This window comes from Cydia fagiglandana, chromosome 26 (assembly GCF_963556715.1).
Source record: "Cydia fagiglandana chromosome 26, ilCydFagi1.1, whole genome shotgun sequence".
NCBI lineage: Eukaryota > Metazoa > Arthropoda > Insecta > Lepidoptera > Tortricidae > Cydia > Cydia fagiglandana.
Window position 1 is genome coordinate 4,518,264 of NC_085957.1, and position 25,867 is coordinate 4,544,130.

At 37.3% G+C, this 25,867-nt stretch overlaps 1 protein-coding gene across 1 annotated transcript in view; it reads left to right on the forward strand.

Moving 5' to 3' along the window:
* The window catches only part of LOC134677463 (segmentation protein cap'n'collar-like), a 166,383-nt gene that overhangs the window by 10,139 nt on the left and 130,377 nt on the right, over positions 1-25,867 (forward strand). Inside the window, exon 2 of the mRNA XM_063535945.1 lies at positions 15,699-17,113. Coding sequence (XP_063392015.1) covers positions 15,974-17,113 — 1,140 coding nt within the window. The 5' untranslated portion in view covers positions 15,699-15,973. The remainder of the gene's footprint in view (positions 1-15,698; positions 17,114-25,867) is intronic.

Consider the following 25,867-nt stretch of genomic DNA (forward strand, 5'->3'; position numbering starts at 1 on the left):
CGAAACGCGAAAAAAATAATGGCTCGCTCTTTTAGATACACAAAAACATTGTATCAGATGTTTTTACATGCGTTTTCTCTCTCATACACAACATCGCCATCTGATCAGCCAAAATGTATGAGACAGCCATATATATTATGTTTAGCGATATCCGGGTCGGTTAGTATCCTCGTGCCGCCCAATGTACTAATGTACATTAGGATGTACACTTAGTTTCGATGGAATGTCAACCTTAATTAAAAACAAAGTAGGTAGCATTTCATTTGTCTCGAAAATTATTCGTACAAATGAAATTAAACCTAATTAAAAATACAATAACATTCGAACTTCCTTGGCTATAATTTTGTATGGTGGGTGGCACGAGGGTATTGTTAGTAAAAGTTGCTAAGTAAGATTTTATTGTTCCGTTTAGGTATACACGCTAAATGCGCAATTCTATTATTTTCATACTTACATAAGTCATCATCATCATCATCTCAGCCATAAGACGTCCACTCACTCCACTGCTGAACTTAGGCCTCCCCCTTGGACCTCCATACGTTACATAAGTATCGCAAGTAAATTTATCCAGCCCCGTGAAGATATAGGGAATGTGAACCGGTTTTTATTAGTATGAAAAGTTGAAAACGGTGACTAACCGGTTTTTCCATGCAATTAAAAACCGGTTTAGTTTCCCTAGAAGATATCCGCGACAAAAACTGTGTGTCCCTCCCCTGCATACAAAGGGGGGTCAGCTATCCCTGCAGTTGACTGTACATACTAAATAGAAGAGATTTAGTATTTACCTTTACGTTCGGATTTCTGAAAATAACCCCCCTTTTAGTTTAAAAACACATTTCTTTACACTACAAATACTAGAAATTTCTTGAATCCAACGAAACATAGTTTAAAACATTTGGTAGCTGAATTCTAACGTATTTATGTGTAACGGTTCTTAACTTTTTAATAAATATTTGATTATGTAAATCTATGGCTGCCAATCAATCTGCCAAAATGGCTACCGTTTACGTCAACGGTCGTTCGAGATGTTTTGGAAGAGTTCAAGGTCGCGTTCGAAAATATTATTTACGTAAGACCGGCTAGCGTGTCGCGTTGGCCATTTGCGTTAAAAAAAATAGGTTTGTCTATGCATGGAAAAAACCGGACAAGTGCGAGTCGGACTCGCCCACCGGGGGTTCCGTACTTTTTGGTATTTGTTATAGCGTCAACAGAAATACATTAGAAAAATGCAACTGTCTAGCTATCACGATTCATGAGATACAGCCTGGTGAGTGGTGACAGACGGACAGTGGAGTCTTAGTAATAGGGCCCCGTAAAACCCTTTGGGTACGGAAACCTAAAAACTTTAGGCCCGAAAGTTGGTCCTATAGAAAATTTGAATTTCGCGTCTTCTTCTACTGGCAAAGTTTCCCAGAGTACCTATATTATTGTGTCTCTATACAAATTGTCTTATTAAAGGTTCCGTCACACAGGCGCGTTTTCCGAGCGGGGCGTCAGCGTTTAATATGGAAATTTGTCAGTCAGTAAGAACCAGGAAAACTATACTCATCCTTTTCTTTTCGGTGCAAGTACTAGTGTAAGACAAAGATAATATGATTCTCTCTGTCTACGATTGAAATGAGACAGTCCTTTGACAAACTAAATACCTCATTCGTAAATTGTCTTTGCAAGAAGTCGTGAAAAATTAGCGAAGACTTAGAAAAAGGTTAAAAAAAAACATCCTCCTCCTTGTGTCGTATTCCTCATTGCTGAGGGTCGTGGCCTCCACGAATTATTTTGTGGACTAACTCCTTCCACTTGTTGCGATCTTCAGCAGTGTGCAGTGCATCGTGGATTTTAGATTTAGTGCCTTCGCGGATCTGATCTGTCCATCGCATTGGGCTTCTTCCACGTGGTCGCCTTCCTTGGACTTTCCCCGTTACCAGAAGCATTTCCAGGTTGTCATTTTTCTTTCTGGCTATGTGTCCAAAGAATTCAAAAATTCTACGAAGACAGATGGACAGCCTGACAGTAACTCCCACTTCTTGTAAGATGGACACATTTGTGCGGTGGGCTGTCCATGGCACTCGAAGCATTCGCCGCCAGCACCACATCTCAAACGCATCAATGCGAGCTCTGTCGGCCTTCTTGAGGGTCCAAGTTTCCGCGCCGTAAAAAAACATATTAACCGTTACATTGATGGAGAAATTATGAAAAAATGTAGGGCAATAAATAACCCTAAAGCCCAAGTTAGCGGATCAAGAAAATGCTAACGGATTTTCGCGACCGAATACGGGGACTTTCTAACAATACGAGCCACTTTCACTGCGATTTGCGCTTTCTACAGTTTCGTGCGCACTGATTTGACGGTTACGCACAAATATGGAGATTATAATTATGTAGAGTCCATAGAGTCCATGAAGAAGCAGTGGTGGTCGAGTGGATATGACGTCTGACTTTCAATCCGGAGTTCAAATCCTGGCTCGTACCAATGAGTTTTTCGGAACTTATGTACGAAATATCATTTGATATATACCACTAGCTTTTCGGTGAAGGAAAACATCGTGAGGAAACCTGCATACATCTGCGAAGAAATTCAAAGGTGTATGTGAAGTCCCCAATCCGCATTGGGCTAGCGTGGGGACTATAGCCCAAGCCCTCTCGCGCATGAGAGGAGGCCTGTGCTCAGCAGTGGGACGTATATAGGCTGAAATGATGAATGATGAGAGTCCATATGGGTTGTATTCCATCTGTGTGTATTGCGTCTCACATTTTGCTTAACGAGAGAAAGAGATGTATGACATTGGATAAAGAAATTGGACAGATGGAATACCACTCTAAGCTAACGGCCCGATTCGAACCTTAAGATCCGTCAATGAATAGATCTAGAAACGCTATGGATTAGATATGTCAATTTTAACTTTTAACAAGCAGAAACGTCTGCGAACGATGCTAATAAGCTTAGAATAAATTTAAAAGTGGGAAAATTACTGTCTTGGGTAATTAATATGGTGGAAAGATTTGCTGGCTAGGCATGAGGTCTTGGTGGCTCAGATGGCAGAGCGCTGGAGTATCGATCCAGAGGCCGTGAGTTCAAGTCTCACCCAAGACAGTATTTTTTCCACTTTTAAATTTATTCTAAGCTTAGATATGTCAAGTATCAAATGTGATGTTTCTACAAATATGGATGCAATGAATAAATTATAATGATTATGAAAATTATCATCAATAAAATCGTCTGTATAAGAAAAGTGCGTACTCCAGTCTTCGGCTGGGGCTGGCAACGCACTTGCAAGGGCGTCGCCAAGGGGGAGTAATAGCTTCTTCCTCGCGTTATCCCGGCATTTTGCCACGGCTCATGAGAGCGTGGGGTTCGCTTGACAACTAATCCCAAGAATTGACGTAGCCGCTAGTTTTTACGAAAGCGGCGGCCATCTCACCTTCCAACCCATAGGGGAAACTAGGCCTTATTGGGATTAGTCCAGTTTCCTCACGATGTTTTCCTTCACCGAAAAGCGACTGGTAAATATCAAATGATATTTCGTACATAAGTTCCGAAAATCTCATTGGTTGCAAGTCGCTCGCTCTTACCGCTCGGCCACCAGCGCATATTTTTTTTTTTTTTGTGGTGGGGAAAAAATGTTAAACTCGCGACAGGTCACGTGGCCGACAGATTCGACAGATTGAAGATTCGTAAGGACATGTGACCTGATCGAAAAACTGTTACAATGTCATTGAGTTTTCAGTTCCGGCACTCCCGGAGTGCGACCCGTTGTTTTTTTAATTTGTTTTTGTGCTCCAAAAATACATGATGATGTGATGATGCAATGATTTACAAGCCTCTGTTTCCTTGGCTGGAGACAGTTTAATTCTGTCGTGTCCTCGTGTCCGTCCGTGTCAGAATGTGGGTTAATATATTTATAACGGCCGAGATGCATCGCCACAGGCGTTGCACCACTTGCACACAATGGATTAGCTGAATGTGCAATTTTAAATGTTACGATTGCGCTCAGGAATCTTTAATGGCCGTAAATATACAGGGTGGCCAAAAAATAAGTGCATTCCCGTTGCCAGGGAGGTTATGGGATTATACTGAGGAAGTTTTACTATGGAACGAACCCCAAAATCTGTCGTAATAGAGTACATATTTTCCTACTAGTCAAATCAGTTACTTTTTTAAAACTGTCAAAACGATTTGCAAATATGGAATTTATATGAAGCATTACATCGTGACGTCACGGCCAACTCACCTACTTTTTATATTTCTATCCGATTTATTAAATAAAACTTGTGTTTAAAAATAACTCCTATCTGTGTTTTTCTAATAATTATCTGGTGCTTTATTTCATGCATGGTGTAAAATAATTTATTTTAAATACAGTATAATACCCTATTTATAAGATTATAAATTATAAGACTAGACAGACGGAATCGCTGAGCATAATTAATACAGCCGTTTTAATTAAATACTGTATGAAATTATAATGCACAATGCGTTTATTTTGAGCTTCAATGCAACGGCTGAGGTCACGGGGATTATTCTTGTGTTGTGACGTTTCCTTGTGACGCTGGATAATTGACCTCGGCGTGCATCTAAAGGTTCCGTCTCACAGGCGCGTTTTCCGTCGCTTTTACATATAAAACGCCCGCCCGTCCAGAATACGCGCCTGTGTGACGAAGCCCTAAATCTAAATTCAAAAATCTTACAATCTACTTACAAAATTACAAATATCTTAACGTAAAGTAACAACACAAAAACTATTCACCAAATTCGCCCCGCGCCTCTCCTGACGCAAAGGAGCCTATCACGCTCGCTGCGTTGCCACGCTGAACCGCGACTTTTTTCTTTTTAAATCTAAATTATAATGAAGTATAAAGCATTTAATTATTACATTGGAGACCGAGCTTGGATCGGAAACATAAAATCTCAAAATTGCGCGTTTTCCCAGGGATAACACCTAGCTAGATCGATTTATCGTCCCCGAAACATATTTAGAGACAAAAATGTCCTATAAACTTTTTGAAATTCGCCTATTTACAGAGATAATATTAATAAAAAAAAAAACAAGTTTTTATTGTTACATAAGTGTAAAAAGCCTTTTTGATTTGACGGTGATGTTCCTGCTATGGGACGTAGTCTAAATATCCTTATTGATAGATGTCAAAAAGTGACAAGTAACACTTTGTTAAAAGTAGGTTTTACAAAAAAAAATTCGAAATCAATTTTAATTGACAAGTTTACCAATAACATTTATTTTTTATGTACAAATACACTGAAAAAATTGAAAAAAATAAAACAAAACCAAACAATTTTTGACGAAATTGACCTAAACTCATATTACTTACTTAAATTTTTTCTTTCTTTTGACCTCAGAAATGCGTTGTTAAAAATATTCGGTTTCCTCATGTTACACCGTGTATATAAATAAAAGACATTTAAAATAAATAAACAAGAATTGCCCGTTCAAAGGCATTAGATGTAAACAAAATATAACAAAAACATTGCGCTGTTACAGCCGAGTAATTATTCTAAACAAACATAAACAAAGCCTAAAAGTTAAAGTAAATCTTATTACATAATTTCAGAAACTTTAGGTGTAGGTAAAAGCCCTGTTTGCATAAACCTTACATAAAGTAATACTTTATACACGAAGTGCCTGAGAGTTTTTAGAAATTATTTTTATGGCTTGAAGGAAACCTTCTGTATTATAATTATTTTGCCAAACCGAATGGTATTGTGTAGCCACACTCAAATTCTTTTTCTTTTTTATTTAATTCTTAACTTGCCGACGTAAGAGTTGTAGAACATATTTTTGACGTATCTTTAAACTTGACTGTGCAGTCGCCAGCAGATATATCAAAGCGGCCAAGCTGCTCACAGATATCTGAACACGCCTCTACCACAAAATAAATAATAGTACTGGGTACAGAAGACTCACTCTCTAACAAAACGCGTCTGTTACGATCAGCACAGATTTGGCCGCTAGGTGGCGACAGCGCCACGCGCGGCGCGGCTTATGATTTTCCCCAAAATTGGGGTGGAACGGATGTACTTTTAGCAAAGCGACGAAATCGCGGAGTGAGCCACGCCTGCCTCTACTGTCAAGTCGTTTAGAGTGGGCGTTCAGATATTTTCGGGCACCTAGGCCGCTCCGATGTATCTGATGGCGACTGTGCTGAATAATATGAGCGTTGTTGTGATTCTTCCTCTCGACACGTGTTGACACAAACTTGTTTTCAGCGTAATGTTTTATGTTACTGTTAACTTACGAACCCCGTTTGAAAACGTGTTAATTCCAAATTTAGAAATGAATCAGGAAAACACATTGATTGTAAAATGCTTACGCACATCTATTCGCAAATTAGAGTCGGACTAAGAAAAGTCTGCAGCGGATTTTTTATAGCCCACGCAGTGCAAGTGTCATTTTTACGTCATAATTTCATAGAAGTTTGATTTTAAAATAACACGTGCACTGCGTGGGTTATCAAATCCGCTGCAGACTTTTCTTGGACTGACTCTAGTAAACTGGACGGCAGATAACAAAAAAGAATCAGGAATTTTTCGTAGAAGTAAATTGAGAAGGATTAGCACCTTGAAAATATATTGAAAATATGAAATAATTAACAGTAACTTTAATCATGGTTTGGAAACCGGTTTTGCGTCATAAAATTAACCGGTTTGTAATTTCGGTTAGCATCAAAATAATAATAAACAAACAGTAATTTTAATATATGTATAGAGAAATTAAGTATCTATTACCTTATACATCCAGCCAATCGAAAAATTGAATAAATGATTCACAAACAGTGAAAACCGGTTCCGACCCCTAACTTTAATTTATTTCATAAAAAGTGCAGTTTCTATTTTTTATCATAACGCGGTAGGTTCATTAAATAATATATATATACAGGGCGTCCCACGGCGATGCCACATGGAGGGAAAGTACCTTAAATATCATAGATAGCATATTTTGCTGAAAGAAGACTTCATTTTATTTTTAAAACTTAGTTAAATTGCATTCATACTTTTTTAATTTTTTTTGAAAAAAAATGTATGGAAAAAAATTATCGCGTCATTGGAGGAAAAGTACCTTAATTATTGTAAATGAACATCTCACTGAAAGAAGACATTATTTCGATTTAAAAAAACAAGTTGAATTGCATTTTAAATAATTACATGGTTAAACCGGGAATCGAACCCGCTACACGAGAAAAAAAAATACCTTGTAGCTTTGTCATACCGATCGAAAGGCTTCAATGTGAGAATAATTTTTTTGGTACAAGGTATTTTTTTTTCTCGTGTAGCGGGTTCGATTCCCGGTTTAACCATGAAATTATTTAAAATGCAATTCAACTTGTTTTTTTAAATCGAAATAATGTCTTCTTTCAGTAAGATGTTCATTTACAATAATTAAGGTACTTTTCCTCCAATGACGCGATAATTTTTTCCCATACATTTTTTTTCAAAAAATATTAAAAAAGTATGAATGCAACTTTACTAAGTTTTAAAAATAAAATGAAGTCTTCTTTCAGCAAAATATGCTATCTATGATATTTAAGGTACTTTCCCTCCATGTGGCATCGCCGTGGGACGCCCTGTATATATATATATATATATATATATATATATATATATATATATATATATATATATATATATATACGCTTGCAAATGTCATTCTGCTCTATCTTATTCTGAATTGGTACTCTCTCTCAGGGCACCTAGCCGAGATGACAATCGCTTGCAGAAAACGAAACCCCCAGCACTCTTTCAGAAACACATCCTGTATGTTTGCGCATATACACGGTGTAACATGAGGAAAACGAATAATTTCAACAGCGTATTCCTAATCAAGTGATCATATTTAGAGACAGAAATGTCCTATAAACTTTTTTGAAATTCGCCTAGTTTCAGAGATAATATTAATTTAAAAAAAACATGTTTTTATTGTTACATAGTGAAAAAGGCCTTTTTGACGGTGATATGTTGCTACTACGGGACGTAGTCTAAATATCCTTATTGATAGATGTCAAAAAGTGACAAGTAACACTTTGCAATTAGCATCTGTATGAGTTGTACAGTCGCCATCAGATATATTGGAGCAGCCGAGGTGCTCAAAAATATCTGAACACGACTCTAAAGCCTTAACAATAGAGACGTGTTCAGATATTTGTGAGCGCCTTGGCCGCTCCGATATAAATGATGGCGACTGTATGACCTACCTAAATATCAATAAACATGTCGCTAAAGTGCAATAATAACCAAAACAAACAATGCATTTCGCACCTATGCACCGAGCGAGACAGCGCTATCCGTCTATCGCCGTCCCTTTCCAACCACGTGCTCGTTGAACGACCTGCCTTGCTCCTGCGCATATAGTACTTGTATCAGTTTATCAAAGACTTAAGTGTATTTGTATAAGCTGGTGTTTACATCGTTTTAGCGATATGTCTTTATTATTACGTAGTTGCAAATTGTTTCCCACATTTTGATTAGGACACTTGTAAATATGGTAAAATGTGAAATGGCTAGGAATTTCGCTACTATCATTAGATTAGCAATTTACGTGATTTGATTTTAGAAATCAGACGGTAATTGTAACGGTTACAACACTTTTACAATTTGTCAATGTTTCATGGACTTATGGTCCCTATTAGTATAACTTAACTTTACACAAAAACTCAAATTTTGTTCAGCATAATACCTTCTTTTGAAGCATTTTTACACAAGGTATCGCAGTCCCTTATAGACTTTGAACGCATAATAATAAAAACTTGTATTTTACGTCCCATCTATCTTAAAAGAGCATTAAATCGATTCTTAATTCGATTTTAACGACTCAATGCTACATGTACAGTATAAAAGAAAGATCCGTTTGATTTAAATTTGGAACGCGCGGGGAAACGGCCTTTATGTCCCTTCAATGTCAGTCCATAAACAAAAGGTGTAAATAAAAAAATAATTCCGGAGAGAGCTTTCACCCTATGGGCGGTACGAGGGCGGTTTAATAAGTCAGTGACTTTTAGTAAAAATAAGTTTTTGGCAAAAACTGCATTTTTGGTACAAGCTTTTATCGCTGACTGTACTTTTCTTACGACAGACATGACAACTAATACTCATCGAGACAATTCTAAAAACGCCTAACACAATTAGGTTGCGTTGTTTCATCACAGAGTTGCTATAGCCACCGCCTGTCTCCATCATCAGATCAGCTCGATGGTACCATAATATTGCATTGTCATCCAATTTATACATGCATTCAAAATTTCAGCTCAATTGGAAACCGGGAAGTGGATCAAATTTAACTTGCAAGATTTGATTACAGACAACGGTCAGGTGAAACTAAATAAAAGCTTGTAAAAAAAAACATATAACAGATGGACGACAATCTCTTATGGCAGAACTGTTGCATAATATTGTCCAGCTGTCAGCTATAAATAATAGTTCCTTAATCTCTTTTCGGTGAAGGAAAACATCGTGAGGAAACCTGCATATATCTGCGAAGAAATTCAAAAGGTGTATGTGAAGTCCCCAATCCGCATTGGGCCAGCGGGGGGACTACAGCCCAAACCCTCTCGTGCTTGAGAGGAGGCCTGTGCCCAGCAGTGGGACGTATATAGGCTTAATTATTATTATATTAATCTCTCCAGACTAGCTAAGAATGTAAGCGTCATTGACGGAGAGAAGTGCGATGTCAATGATTTGAATTTTTTTATCAAATGTTTTAGGTGTGGCGCCATCTATTCAAGGTTTTTTGACGGACACTTTTTGAGTCTTTTTGATACATGGAGATTGTTTTCCTCATTTCACCCGTCAATTTGGCAGCCATGTTCTATTCTGACCTCACTTTTATAAAATGTAAACATGTAGTTATTGCGTCGCAGTTCTAGGCTAGGGGAAATTAAATAAACATGTTGTTTTTAAATTCGTTTGATTCTGTTGATAACAATATTCTTTAAATAAAATGGATTCGATTTCTTATCTCAAATGGTAGCGATTTATTATAGACATAGGATTTCCGCCAAAAAATAATCTAACCTAACCGGTTTCTTTAAAAATAATATAAAAATCTACCATTTGTATTTATGTATTGTGTCGGTAGCAGGGCAACCAATATAGGACCATTCTCAATACCGGTATTAAAATCCGATATTGGATTTAATACCGGTATTGATATTGACCGTTTAAAAGTCCTTTTTTATTGTTTACAAATTGTAACGAAATTTTTTGTTTGATGCTATATCCGGTTGTTACTATTTAAATAATTAGATTAATTAAATAAATATTTAGGTCGAAATATTTCAAAAAATTGCAGTTAGTCGTAACTACATCATTTTTTATAAAACGAAACTAAAAAAATCCAATACCGGAATTTCAATTGATATTAGTCCTCTTCAATTCCGGTATTGCAACATCTTAAAAATCGGTCCGATATTCCGGAATTCATAGTATAGTTACCGCAATGCCAACTGGCGATGAACACACATAACACTATCTCCTTTACCCTTGTTAAGACCAATCAAGAGTGAGAGTGACGGCATTATTGCATCAGTCGCCAGTTGTTAATGCGACCACTATAGTATGAGTGTACACTATGACACATATGAGTAAGATGACGGAAGCGAGAGGACAAAGAACAGAGGGCCTACCGCGAACCACTTTCTACGTGTTGCCTCCCTGTCACACTTACGTACGAATGTACAAGTGCGATAGAGAGGCAACATGTCGAACGTCGTTCGCGGTCAGGGGCGGCTCGGCTGGAGGTCGTTTAGCGTAACTACGAGGAAACTAAGCTAAAAATAATACGTCCGTAGTTTTATTAATTATAAATATTATGATGTTACTAATTACTAGAGTCTGTGCGGAAAGAGAAGAGTCGTGGGATTTGAGGGCGCGCCAGTGCTATTTTATGGTTTTTGCTATGCTGACAACACTGGTCACGTGATTATAGTACGACACTAAAGGTCATGATACTTGAATCCCTTTTGTTCCGGTTTTTTACCACGGCTTACTAAACGGAGCCTGGTGGTGGTGTCGGCTCGTCAACTCAATCCTCTGATTTAGCGCAGGCACTAGTTTTCTTTTTAAAACACACTTGTTTTTATATCTCAGATACTAAAAAGTCACTGCGATTGACAAAACTGCTAAAACTATTTAAGAATCTGCCCAATACAACTGTAATTTTTGTACCAAACAAGATACGAGTCTCATTTATGTACTGCCTAATCTGTGCAGTCCAACAGTTATTAAAACCGGGTAGATCGGGTAGAAATTGGGCAATAGAACTGTAATTTTATCTGGGATATATTTAAACTTGACTTGTAATGTATGTGTACATTATTAATAATAAATATGAATATGAATAAAAATAGTGCGTAGGTAGGTAGGCCTTATTGGGATATGTCCGGTTCTCTCATCTCACGATATTTTACTTCGCCGAAAAGTCACTGCTAAATATGAAATATAATTTCGTAACTAACAGAACCTACAAATAAAGAAATATTTTATTAGAAAAAGTTTTATTCAGAACCTAGTAAACGAACTTACAAATAAAGAAATATTTTATTAGAAAACGTTTTATTCTTTGTAATCGAAGTCTGAATTAAAATATTCAATGTCACTTATGTTTAAGCTAGCTTCAAAACAACCAGGGACACTCATAGAACTATCTTCATCTGAACTGGATGTGCTTGAATCCGGCACGTAGATTACGAATTCTTGCATATCACCTACTTAGCGGTCTTTTATTCGAGATACCGTAGGTACTTTTACACAATCCTGAAAAAGAAATTACATATAAATATGCATAAAATGGCAAGTATCAAGACTATTTGTCAGTTATTTTAAAGATCATGAATGACCTGCATATTTATGAAAATTAATATATTTTGAATGAATATGCTTACCGATTATGTACCGGAGACAAGTTACTTAGGGGGCTTATTAAGTAGGTAATTATTTAATATTAAATCCAACATCAATACCCGCGAATAGCGAAAACACGTTCCGCGACTTTTTGTAAGTCGATAGTCGGCTTTTAGCCGTTTTCTTCCCGCTGACAAAACCGAACAATGTTAAATATAATTTTCCTTGTGGTTTTATGTACGGTTTTATCGTGTTTTGAAAATATTTTATACATAAAACTTGCGGTTTTTGTTAATAAAAATATACATTGACAGAAGTTTGTTTACTTTTTACAAGACAGGTGTCAAAGGTTTGATTGCCATATAAAATTTAAAATGTTAGTTCCCGTTTCTGCCACGACTCTTCTCTTTCCGCACAGACTCTAAGGGCAACTGGCACTATTAAATGACCCTGCGTTAACCGGTTAAACCTGGAGTACCATGGTTACCAGGTTTAGGCCCACTTGCACCATCTCACTAGCCCAGGGTTAAGCGGTTAAACCGTTAACCTACTGTCAAATTGTACCGCTAACCGTGGCAAATCCAGGTTTAACCGGTTAACCCCAGGTTAGTGGAATGGTGCAAGTGGGCCTTAACGATTTAACCGGTTAACTCCGGGTTAGTGGGATGGTGCAAATGGTGCTTAAGTAATTTCAACGATTTCTTTTAAAATTTTGTCATGATGTGGTATTTATGACTTTCCATCACAGAAGGGTCTTAGTCCTTATGCTTCAAGCGCAAGAAGGGGTTTTTCGTCTGAAATATCAATAGAAATTCTGATAGATGGGTCCTTCTCTGATGGAAAGCCACATTTTAAGACTCGAGGTTATACCAAATCTATTCAAAAAGAGTTAAGCCACGAAAAGTCTGCAGCGATTTTGATAGCCCTCGCAGTGCCAGTGTTATTTATACGTCATAATTTCATAACTTATCATATCATATAATATTTTATTTTGTGTTTTCTTTTATACTATGTACTGTTCCGATTGTTTGTGCTTACGAATAAATCTATTCTATTCTATTCTATTCTATAAAAGTTTGACGTTTAAAATAATACATCGACTGCGTGGGCTATCAAATCCGCTGCAGACTTTTATTGTTCTGACTCTAGTACCTCATAAATACTGTGTGGTATTTATTACCTTTATGTTAAATCATAAAAATTATCACTTTAAAATGATATTTTATGCCTTTCTCAATGGCGGTCATGATCGCAACGGCTATCGAATAAACCACATGTAAATGACCAATCATCAAATATATCCGAGCGGCCGAGTTGCCCAAAAATATCTAAACCTTCGCAATAGAGGCGTGTTCAGATATTTGCGAGCACCTTCGCCGCTCCGATGTATTTGACGGCGACAACACAACCTTGATCTGAATATAAGCTATGGTCAAAACGTTAACCTCATTATGTTGGCACTGGTGCATGTGACCTTGGAAAATCGCACTCACCTCAAATCCTCACTGAAAAATAACCGCCGGTCAACGAACGAGCGTTTCGGCGTACGCAGTCGATCGCAGAACGCGCGCGCCTCTGAACGCCTGTTCGGACGTAAACAAAGACCTTTGTCTCGCGGATATTAAAAAAAAAACCCGTGCGTATTTTTTCGCGAGAGCGCGGGAATGTTTTAGGTTGTTTGTCTATGGACTGGTGTTGTTTTAAAGCGTTTTTTTTATTGTGGTGTCAGGGGAGATAATAATTAGGTATTTTTTCGCGATGGAGTCATACTTTGCCGTTTGTTATTGATACTATTTGAAATTAGCTAAATTATAGTTAGACCAAGTTAACCCGGCAGCGTTGATTGCACAGTCTGTGCAAGTGTTATTATAAACGTCGTAAATTCATAGAAGTTTGACATTTAAAATAACACTTGTACAGTCTGTGCAATCAAAATCGCTACCGGGTTAGTGGGGTAACTAAAGATGGTCAAGCAAATCTTGTCAGTAAAATAAGGCGCGAAATTCATATTTTCTATGAGACGATATCCATTCGCGCCTACATTTTTCAAATTTGCCGCCTTTTTCTACTGACAAGATCTGCTTGATCAACTTTTTTTTTTTGTTATGTAGTAGCCATAATAAAACAATAGTTATGTTAATTAAATAATGTATTTAAGTGTGTTGTACAGGTCAATAGAGTAAATACGAACGTCAGTTGTTGCACGTATCCAAACTAAATTTTTAAATTCAAATTAGTTGAATACATCAATACATTGACTTGGCTAGCAACACTCTACCTATTGTCTGAGATTAATGACTTACGAATTAAAAAAAAAGTTAGCTTTTGTTTGTGATCGATCTGTCTACTATTTAAACAATTCCTGCATAAACACCATTTAATATTGGCAATTCAAATATATTCTTGATTTTTTTTTTCTATTTGAGTTTTGTTATTTAATTCATACTTTATTTTCACTTGTTAATTATAATTAGTACAACGAGACTGAATGGTGATGGCGTATTTGTTAGATTTCTTTACTACGATATCTCTTTTTAAAAACAAAGCAGTTTAAGACACGAAGAGGACAGTAAAACGTAGCCAAAAATTTATATACTGGAGTTTGTTAACTATCTATTATTATTATTTATGTACATATTACTATCAGTACTATCACTATCTTATTTACTATTAATACATACCATTCTGTCAATATTATTGTTTACTACTTTGGTGACTAAGGCACTATTAAAGATCAAATGATGTAAGCAACAAAATAATAGTTACATAATTTTACAGGGCATGCAAAACCGGTATTTATTTTCTATTCATAACCGGTTATAGGTACAGGTACCCGTAACTTGTTTTACTATGACAAAAAACCGGTTTTTAATTTCTTAGAAACAAATATTTTCCGGTGAATAGAAAAGTAAATAAAGGCAAAAAGCAACGAATCAGATTAAAAAAAAACACGATTCAATTCATCGCCTTTTTAAAGTCCCGAAATTTTTTAATAGGTAAGAAGAAAGTCATGATGTTATAGGATAAATATTTTTGCCTTATTATCTAAGTGTTATAAATGTTATAATTATAAATGGTTAAAGTAGTCATAGTAACCTTATAAGTTCTGCTAAATATTACGTAGTAAAACTAAAAAGTTTTGTAAATATTTCGAGCCGCGGATTCAGACTACAATCCTGGCGCAGATCCAATGAGCTTCTGGGAACTTTAGCATGGAGATGTTTTTTTCTTGTTTCGGTGAATGAAATTATCGTAAGCAACATGTTTTTTAATAATATGTTTGAACATATCCACATGTCTATTACTATTACAATGAAAATGGGGTTTAATGAACTTACTTTTTAAATGACTTAAAAAAAAGAGGAGGTTTTCAATTCGACGAATGATGGGTGATGATGATGATCAATTCCAAAATCACCAATATTAATGAAATATATAAATAAACAAAAATAAAAAAAACAGTAAGCTATTTAAAGAGGAGAAAAAGTGTACGTTTTTCACAATGATGTGCTAAGCCTTTCAGTCTCTAGTCACAAAATAGAAATAATGATAGATAACGTTAGGTCTTATTCTTAACATTGATCATCAACTTCTTCTAGTCAACCTTTGGGTTGTGGTAGTGAGTAGGAGGAACTGACTTATTATTTACAAATGATGAAGAATTTCATTAATAGTTTGTTGCTCAACCTGCCGTGTAAACAACACTATTCTTGCTTTAGTTGCTTAGGTCAAATGTAAATAGGTTAAATCGATCATAATTATCAAATATAATTTACTGTAATCAATTTAATTAGTAATTACGCACTATTGTTCTTGCAAAGAGACTCCAAGGCCATCTTTGTTCGTTTTCCAGAAATCTCCCAATCTTCTGGCTCCATACCAGAATAACTAACTCAGTGATTCAGTGATGTATTCCAACATGGCGGCCGCAGTGACAGACGCGAGAACCGTCAAGTGAGTGACGCAAGATGTCACCGGACAAACGCAAAAGGAGGAGAGAAGATAGAAAAAAAAGGACTTGCCGTTAGTTTTTAATAAAGTATAATATAACAATGATCTCACAGTATTTATAGTGCTCAAGCTTTAAGACTGATAGACTTTTTAATACGGTAACTTGCAAAAGAAACGATGATCGCGTTGAAGAAGCTCTATGGTGACGAGTTGCTTCGTCTGGCTCTGGTGCTGAGTCTTCTCAAAGTGGATCCGAACGACTATTTAGAATCGGAGACTCAGCAGCTCTTAGCCGGGCTCCACATCTCCAACGGATCCGACTGGGGCGACCAGGAAGCGAGAACTCTCATCAGACCGAGATTCGTCCACCCGAAATCTCTGGACAACATACTGATCAACTACGAAAGACAACTGTTCGAGGAACTGAACTCGCTCGGTCGATACGGGAGCTCGTTCACCGAAAACAATATCCAGTGGAATAATCGGGGCCCTGTTTTGCATACATACTTAGTGAATAATGTGGCGACGGACACAGTAGTGCCCGAGCTCGCGGCGGGGAACGACACGAGCGACGGCGTGTCCGCCGACGACAATGTCGCACAGGAGGTCAAAGTTGAAGACGTAGAGAGAGACACACCCGACGTCGTCGTCACTCTCTCCGCCGACTACTTCAACAACAGAACAGAAGAAGAACACACGAAACCTGATTCTGATGAAGACACAAAAGTTGACTTTGAAGCTTTCGAGGAAACGCCGAGTAGGAGAGCGGAGGCAGACATCTTTGAAGAAATAGCGACACGCACTTTTGATGTCAACGACTTCTTCCAATCTGAAGAGATGCAGATCAAAAAGGAACCCGAAGAGGTGCTGGAGGTCAGAGTTAAGAAGGAACAAGAAGATCTGTACGACGATAATGCTATGGACGAATTCGTTCCTTACTTCACGGCTAAAGCAGAGAAATTCCAATATGGAGAACCCAACTCTGTCTTTGACCAAAACCTTGCTGATCTTCAAGACTATGGCGATATTTTCGAAGACGTAAAAGAACTGAGGAACTTGGAATATCTAGACGTGAAACAGCAACAGGATAACCTAGAACAGTATCTCATGGAAAACACGCCTTTAGATACAGAAGTGTATCAGCCGATGTTTGACGACGACGAGCTGGTTTTGGGCGTGAAGAGGGAGCGAGCCAGCACGAGCTTCACGTCGGCTAGTTCCAGTGGTGTGAGTGAGATGGACGTGGCGTCGCCGCCGCCGAACGTGAAGCTGGAGCCTGATGAGGGGCATCACAGTGGAGACGAGCTCACGCAAGAGGTGAGTGCTAGCGTAATTGAAAACTAACTTTATGTCGTTGGATTTAGGTTCGAAATTGAATGAACGCCGCAATAATGTTTGCATGCAAATTCGTGTTGAAGAGTGATAAATTTTAAATATCGAAGATCTTTTTATTCCAAATTCGATTTCTATTTTTTGTTCAAAGTACGCTATTGTACACCTTATTCCAATGAGAAAAAATGTCTATTTCGTTGCGTAAATGAATGCCACTACGTATTTTTAGGGTATTCGAAATTCTCAAGTTTACCGACTATTTTTATTAGAAATTGGCCTATAAATCTAGTAAAAATGAACCTTATGCTGAGCGGTATTGAGTTGTTTTTCAGTTTTTGTTGTTAATATGGTGGTTGTACGATATTATAATTGTAAAGTACGTTTAACATTTGACACCTTTGCGTCGGTATGAATAATTTAGATCGTACGATTCGTTTTAGGGTTCAGTGAGTTATTTTTGCCGAAGAAAGTAAACGGTTAATATTTTCAACTCTATTTCAATGTCGTGTGCGAAGTGTAAATGTCATTTAAGCTTCCAAACCACAAGATGGCAGAACCTGCAATGGACAAGAAAACGTACGTGAACTGGGGCACTTGCTTAAGCGTGAAGTGTCAGTGAACAGTTTATGTTTACGATTCAGTACGGTTACCGTCAGTTTGTCACTGACATAAACGCCGTCGAGAACGTAATTTACTTTCTATACATCCCGTTTGCACTAATATGCGAGTGCGAGCGAGATGTATAGAAAGTAAATTACGTTCTCGACGGCGTTTATGTCAGTGACAAACTGATGGTAACCGTACAGGCCACAAGATGGCAAACCTAACAACGCACACGGCCCCTATACTTACCATCAAAGAGAATAGAGTGTATAGAGGCGCATTGTTAAAGTAAATTATGTAGCCACTGTAAATTTACTGCCATCTTTCGACAGAAGATTAACACTGTTAGAACGCCATTTGACTTTGATCCTTATTCTTTCACTGATAAGTGTTAACTTGTTAAATATTAATATTATCGTGCAAGGTTTTCACGCGATGGAGCCATAACCTTCAGCCTACGCTCGAGTAGATGGCATTAAAATTTAACAAGTTAACACATAAAGGCCCATTTACATGGTGCGAGTTTCTCGCACGTTTTGGGGCGAGAAATCGTATGACATTATCGTATGCAATAATCGTCAGGCGATTATCGAATAAAAATGTTTACACTCATACGAGAAATAAAAACTCGCCTACGATTATGTCATGCGATACTCGAATGGCGATTATCGCCAGGCGAAATAGTTTACATGGGGAGCTGCGTTCTAGGGAGATATTTGCATACGATTTCTCGACTCGTCTACTGGTTCTCGTATGACATTTTTTCACGTACGTGCGAGTATCGCACGAATCGGTGCGAACCGATTTTCGTACGAGTTTTACCTGTCAACTTACGTGATTAGTTACTAATCTTTTCACTATACTGTCAATATTCTTAGTAAATATTTCTTGTTTCTTTCATTATTTTGAATTTTAATATATTTTAAGTTGCATTTACGAGTATTTTAATATTGGCTCTTGGCTGAAGTAACGTGACGTTGCTATTAAGAAAAAATAATTTGCCGGGAAACGACAACATTACTCTGAGGGGTGAATACATAATTACATAATGTAGTTCATACAAAAGAACTTTTACCTACTCCATAGTAGGTTGTCATAAATTTCAAAGAGTCATAATTCGTCAATGTTTTCTATGGAACAAGCAGATTTGTTTTCCGCGATTTCGGGGTTGGCTCCACACTCCACAGTAAAAGCTGTTCAGTATGACCTACATAATTCACCCCCCAGAGTACATTGGTCAAACATCACAAAATACACTAGGTATGAAAAGAAAAATATTGTTGTGCGTTTTGGCTATTAATAAAACATTTTAAATGTCCCAAAAACGCATAAAATTGGGACACCAACAAATATGAACTCGAAAATCTCGAAATGCGATTCTCGCATTAAAATTTTGTTTACACGGAGACATCCAATCAGCAAAGGCGAGGCGATTATCGCTCCTTCTAGTACCATATCGTACGTTTAGTTTACATAATACTATATTTTTCCTCGTGCTACGATAATCGAGCGTTCGAGGCGAGAAAATCGCACCATGTAAATGGGCCTTAACAGTGATAGAATAATAATCAAAGTCAAATGGCGTTCTAACAGTTTTAATCTTCTGTCGAAAGATGGCAGTAAATGTAAATCAGTAAATGTACTGTAGCTAATAGCTAATACATAATTGACCATGACAGTAACTCTCTATTTCAAATTCTCTTTAATGGTGCGAAGTCTATATGTCAAGTTTAAGCTTCCAAATCACAAGATGGCAGAACCTACAATGCACAAGAAAACGTGAACTATAGAGGGCACTTGCTTAGGCGTGAAGTGTCAATATACGGTTAGTTTCCAATTCAGGCCACAAGATGGCAGACCTACCAACGCATACGGCCCCTATACCAGTTGTGACCTACATCGCCACCATGGCCTTACTAGGTATCGATTGCGCTCACCTTGCTGTGACATATGTTTTGCAGACGGTAAGGCTCAAACACCTGGTTTATTTATATATATTTATATACTAGCTACCCGCCCCGGCTTCGCACGGGTTACACAAAACCTTAAATGTGTCGTTCCATGGGAAAAGGTACCTTATGAGGGTTTCTAGTTTCGGAGATATTAAATGTTTTGTAAAAAGGTGAAAAAATGTTCAATTTTTTTTTATTGTGTGATCTGAAACCTTAATGCGTAACGTTTGTTTACCTGTTTTTATTTTTGTTATAAGTTAGTTATAAGACTTATAAGCCTAGTAATGTCGTCTTAGAGTTTAGTAGAAAAGGTACCTTATGGAAAAAGATTGAAAATTCCCAAAAAATCTAGTCAATACGGGAAAAGAAGTTTGGTAGAGAACTGTATTAGCATTCTGAAAAACTAATTTGATTTTTGATTTGATTTGAGTTCTGGTTGGGGTGCCTAGCAAATATCATAACCGTACATCGACCGACATTACAAATCCAAGTAGCCTGCTATTATACCAAAGTTACTCTCGTCAAGTCTTTCTTAACTAGAATATCTTCATATGGTTTGGTCGCATGCAATAAATCTGCCATTGGATTGCTGAAAAATGCCAATACCCGACGCATTGCCATATGGAATATCTGAGGTCATTGAACCTCAAAGCCGCTTGTCTTCAATGGCATTCAAAATATATTATTGATAAGAAATAGACGATTTATACCACCTTAACCCCAAAATATTATTAGTTTAATCCTAACTGTTCCATTATCGTCATGCCTCATCATGTAACTTAACCACAAGGTACCTTTTCTTTACATACAAATTATTGGTCTTTTTCAGATTATTATGACGAAGAACTAATTAAATTTGTGGCAGTTTAATGTGAATTAATATTTTCTATTCATAAAAGATAAAGTTCAATGTCATTGATGTTTTGCAGTGAGATAGATGAGACCTGTACGGCTACCATCAGTTTGGCATTGACATAAACGCTATCGTGAACGTAATTTATTTTCTATGCATCTCGCTCGTACTGACATATTAGTGCGAAAGAGATATATAGAAAGTAAATTACGTTCACGATAACGTTTATGTCAATTCCAAACTGATGGTAGCCGTACAGTACGGTTACCATCAGTTTGTCACTGACATAAACGCCGTCGAGAACGTAATTTACTTTCTATGCATCTCGCTCGTACTGACATATTAGTGCAAACGGGATAGAAAGTAAATTACGTTCTCGACGGCGTTTATGTCAGTGACAAACTGATGGTAAGCGTACTGGTCTCATTTCTGAACCGAACCCTCGTGAAATTTTGTGAGCATGTCATGGACTTATAAGATGGACTGCATTGTCACTTTTTTTGCCATACTAAATTGAACTTTATCACCGAGCTAGAAAGACGTTCGTACCAGACTAGAGAAAACGGTCCACTTGAGATAGCAAAGGTGGGTCGCGGTGTCTCACTCGCACGTGTTGCCAATATTAAAAATATACCATTGTGGTAGTATTTATATCAATATACTACTCAAATTAAATAACTTCTTATATTATTTAAATGCTATATTCAGAGTAAGGTTCTGATATCTTTTAAGAAATTTGTAAATAAGTATGATGTCAATATTATTACCTGATTTAACCAAGCATGTGGACAACAAAAAAAAACCTTTTATTTTGGTGTGGTAGACATTGTAGAAACTTTGAATGTTAATTGGTATCCCTATCGTCATGACATGTTATCAAAACACGTGAATGCAAAATTTCCTAAAAATGGCGAATAAATGTTGCGTTAAAGGTTGTGGGAGTGAAAGAATTTCTAATTGTGGAATATTGTTTCACCAGGAAGCCACAATTATTACATTTTGCGATAAAAATACAAGACAACATTGTCAAACTCATTAGGGTGACTATGATGTCGGCACGATGAGAATCAGTGTTACACAATTTTTATTAGGTACTTAAGTAAGTTTATATAAATAGGTATGTATTTATTTCGGCATGTTTAAATTGGTGAAATGAGAGCCAATACAGAATAAATAATTGCCAAAATTGAAATCCAAAGTCCTTAAACATTACAGACACATTTATGCATTGTTATAATAATAATAATAAACACATTGATAATAAAAGAAAAATAGAACTTTATCGTAATTTACTGACTTTTGGGACGATACCAGAAACGTTATGGGAATTTACCCTCTTTGGAAAATTTACTAAGAACGGCACATCACTAATTTCTTTACATTTCACGACTCTTCTCTTTTCGCACAGGTGGCCTAGCACCGTGAACACCGAAGTTCGCAAATTACGGGCATCTTTCTCTTTTACTCCTATAAAGGAGTAATTACAGTAACAGAGAAAGATGCTCGCAATTTGCAAAGTTCGATGTCTATGGTCCAGTGACAAGCGTCCTAGTTAAAAACGATAGCAAGCGGGCGTAGCGGACCCACGCGACCCTCAGGCAGTTACGAATTTGCCCTAAGACCGAGTAGGCCCGGGCCTAGGGCGGCCAGATATTTTGGGCGGCAGTCTATATGATGGGTGCTGAGAAAGGGGGGGCGGCTAGAGCTTGCTATGTTGGGCTTAGGGCCTAAGGCGGCAAATACTGTATGTAGTTCCTCCACTGTCCTGAGAGCCGACCCCGTTGCGTCTTTGTCGCACTTGTAAATTCGTACGTAAGTGTGACAGAGAGGCAACACGTCGAACATGGTTCACAGTAGACCCTCTGGTTCTGTCAGCATATTTGTCTCTCTATCTCTCTCACTCATACCTGTGTTCTTGACAGACGTTACGGCGGACCACCTTCCTGACGATCGACCATGTTCGTGGTCCAGTACCTACGCCTACTAGTAACAGCTCTTCTTCTTCTTCAGTTGGTCCCTCAATACTGAGGATCGTGACATCATATCCTTCTGTTGAAGACCAGGTTCCTCCATAGGGTTCTCTTCCTCGCCAAGCGCATGGCCTCGTGCAGTTTTAATTGCATAGGTGCCGTAATGTGAACACACCATTTAGAACAACTAAATTAAGTACCTAAGGTTGTGTGAAGCGTTTTACAGAAGAGAAAAAACTATATCCATCCCTTTTTAGGCGAAAAGACAGTATGATTTCTATTACTAATATAACTATGCACGATTAAGAAAATCAATCAATCTTTGGGTAATATGGCTCCATCGATACTGTCGATGATTTCGCCAACGTCAAAGTGGATCCCACGTGGGATCGAATTAATATTATTTGTAATAAATAAACTTTAGCCAGTGTACGGTATAAAACTATCAAATTATGGCCTCTAGGGCTCTAGCCAGCCACGGTTAGAGGTAGAAATACCAAATGCTCGTAGAGCACGACGTTGTTCGGTATTAGGGTTATGAGCTCTTGTAAGGTGATAGCTGGACTTTACAAGGACCCTCGTGGGCTACCCGGCGTTGACGCCAGAATGGTGGTTAAACGCGTTTCATGATTAATTTTTCATTATCTGCACACTTCCACATTAATTTACTGCATAATACGCTATCAATATTACACTTTAAACAACATTAATGAGCAAAAACAAAGAAATGAATCACGAGGCGATGTTACCAATATGGCGGTCGACGAATAACCCCCGATTAAGAAAAGATCCTGGTCAAACTACACAGGGCGTCCCACGGCGATGCCACATGGAGGGAAAGTACCTTAAATATCATAGATAGCATATTTTGTTGAAAGAAGACTTCATTTTATTTTTAAAACTTAGTAAAGTTGCATTCATACTTTTTTAATTTTTTTTGAAAAAAAATGTATGGAAAAAAATTATCGCGTCATTGGAGGAAAAGTACCTTAATTATTGTAAATGAACATCTTACTGAAAGAAGACATTATTTCGATTTAAAAAAACAAGTTGAATTGCATTTTAAATAATTTCATGGTTAAACCGGGAATCGAACCCACTACGAGAAAAAAAAATACCTTGTAGCTTTGTCATACCGATCGAAAGGCTTCAATGTGAGAATTATTTTTTTGCCAAATTTTTCTCGTGTAGCGGGTTCGATTCCCGCTTTAACCATGAAATTATTTAAAATGCAATTCAACTTGTTTTTTCTTTCAGTAAGATGTTCATTTACAATAATTAAGGTACTTTTCCTCCAATGACGCGATAATTTTTTTCCATACATTTTTTTTCAAAAAAAATTAAAAAAGTATGAATGCAACTTTACTAAGTTTTAAAAATAAAATGAAGTCTTCTTTCAGCAAAATATGCTATCTATGATATTTAAGGTACTTTCCCTCCATGTGGCATCGCCGTGGGACGCCCTGTATATTTAAATGTTATCCTAATATCACATACATAAGACGTATGGTCACCCTAATTAGAAAGAGATACAACGGCCCACCTTGACTATCTCATGTGGACACACTTTTTGGCCAATGTCCGCCATCCAGTTATGTTTAATGTCCATGGAGCATGTTAAAATAGTACATTTCGATGCTAGTGCGGAAGGTATGTCATTACTTCACGAGTACCGAGATATCGGGACGAGTGAAGAATGACATTTCCGCACGTGTATCGAACGACGTTTTTTAATACAGTTGCGAAAAAATAAGAAAAACATTGTTAATCGTACACTAAACAAAAGTGGTAACAGTGACAGCTCGGTTAGACGTCGTCTTTAAGTATATTATATCTATGGGCGTTTGGCAGCTATTCCGTTCCATTCAGTCAACTTATTAAGAACGGAATTTTCAATATTGAATATTAAAAAATAAACGTGTTATAATGATGAAGAGGTAAGTAATTAAATATGAAATATGTAATATTTTTCGTATTCTTACATTAACGGTAGGTTTTTATGCTGATTACGACGTTTAAAGGAAACTAATATTAACACTCATCAATAAGTAGTCGTGAATTGGAACAAGTATAAATTTAAAAAAATTGGAAAAGTAAAAAGCACTAGTTCGAGATAACCAACTTTCCGCACGCTAAACAGCTACGTAAAGTAGCACTTTTTGAGCAACTGTATTAAAAAAAATTTGTCGATTTAGTTTTTTCGAAATTTCTCAAAATGGCCGAGCCATGAGGGTCGCGAGCTCTACAGCTCACGGAGGCGTCAGAAGTACCTTCGCCCACACTATTAACTGACAGTCCGTAAACCTTATTACAAAAGGCATAAGGTCCACCGATGGACAGTTAAGTTGAGAAGTGTTGCTGATGCTTGTGTTAGTCAAATTTTTAATAAGGCGCCGTGCGCGATGATTTCATGGCATCAAGCCTACGCGCAATAGAGGCTGCGCGAGAGTCGATGACCGGTTAAAAACCCCAAACTGACGCTAATTGCGAATTCGCGCGCGCGAAACCATAACAATAACGAGTTTTACAATTTTCGTCTATAGTTCATTTTTTTTAGCATTAGAAAGAACTTGCAAGAAGGTAAGCGATCTTGACATGTCTTTTAATTGAAAAACGCTTTTTAAAAATCAAAAACTATTAGGTAAGAAAGCAGAAGAATATAAATGATCGTATTAGATTCATAATTGTTACATATTTGCCGTAACTTATTTTTTAAATGTGTTTTTCAATTAAAAGACACATCAAGATTGTTTACCTTATTTCTAATGCTAAAAAAACGAACTATAAACTTAAATTGTTTATACCGTCTCTCCCGTCGAAAGATGATGTCCCTAATGCGATGCTCATTTAAGTTATTTAAAATGTCTGGGAGACCGAGCTTTGCTCGGAATACATATAAAAACTCAAAAATGCGCGTTTTCCCAGAGATAAGACCTAGCTAGATCAATTTTTCCCCTCCAAAAACTCATATAGCTAATTTTTATCGAAATTGTTAGAGCCGTTTCTGAGATATATATACAAGAATTGCTCGTTTAAAGTTTACAAAACGCTTTACAAAGCCAAGTCGAGTATTCTGTGCCCTAAAAGGGCCAGGGGTAAATGTTAGTGGCCAGACGGCGCGAGCGATGCTTAAAGAATTAGGTACCTACTGTAGGTACGAGTATAAAGCGACTGAAACTTTACTGTATCGTATCACTCAAAACTCAAAATGAAAAGTAACTCTTGTAAACGCTTCATAACTCAAAGTCGGGTATTCTGTGCCCTACAAGGGCCGGGGGTGAACGTTCGTGGCCAGACGGCGCGAGCGATGCTCCCTCTTTGTTTCCTCATTGCCGACTTTGCCGTCTACCTTCGGTATTGA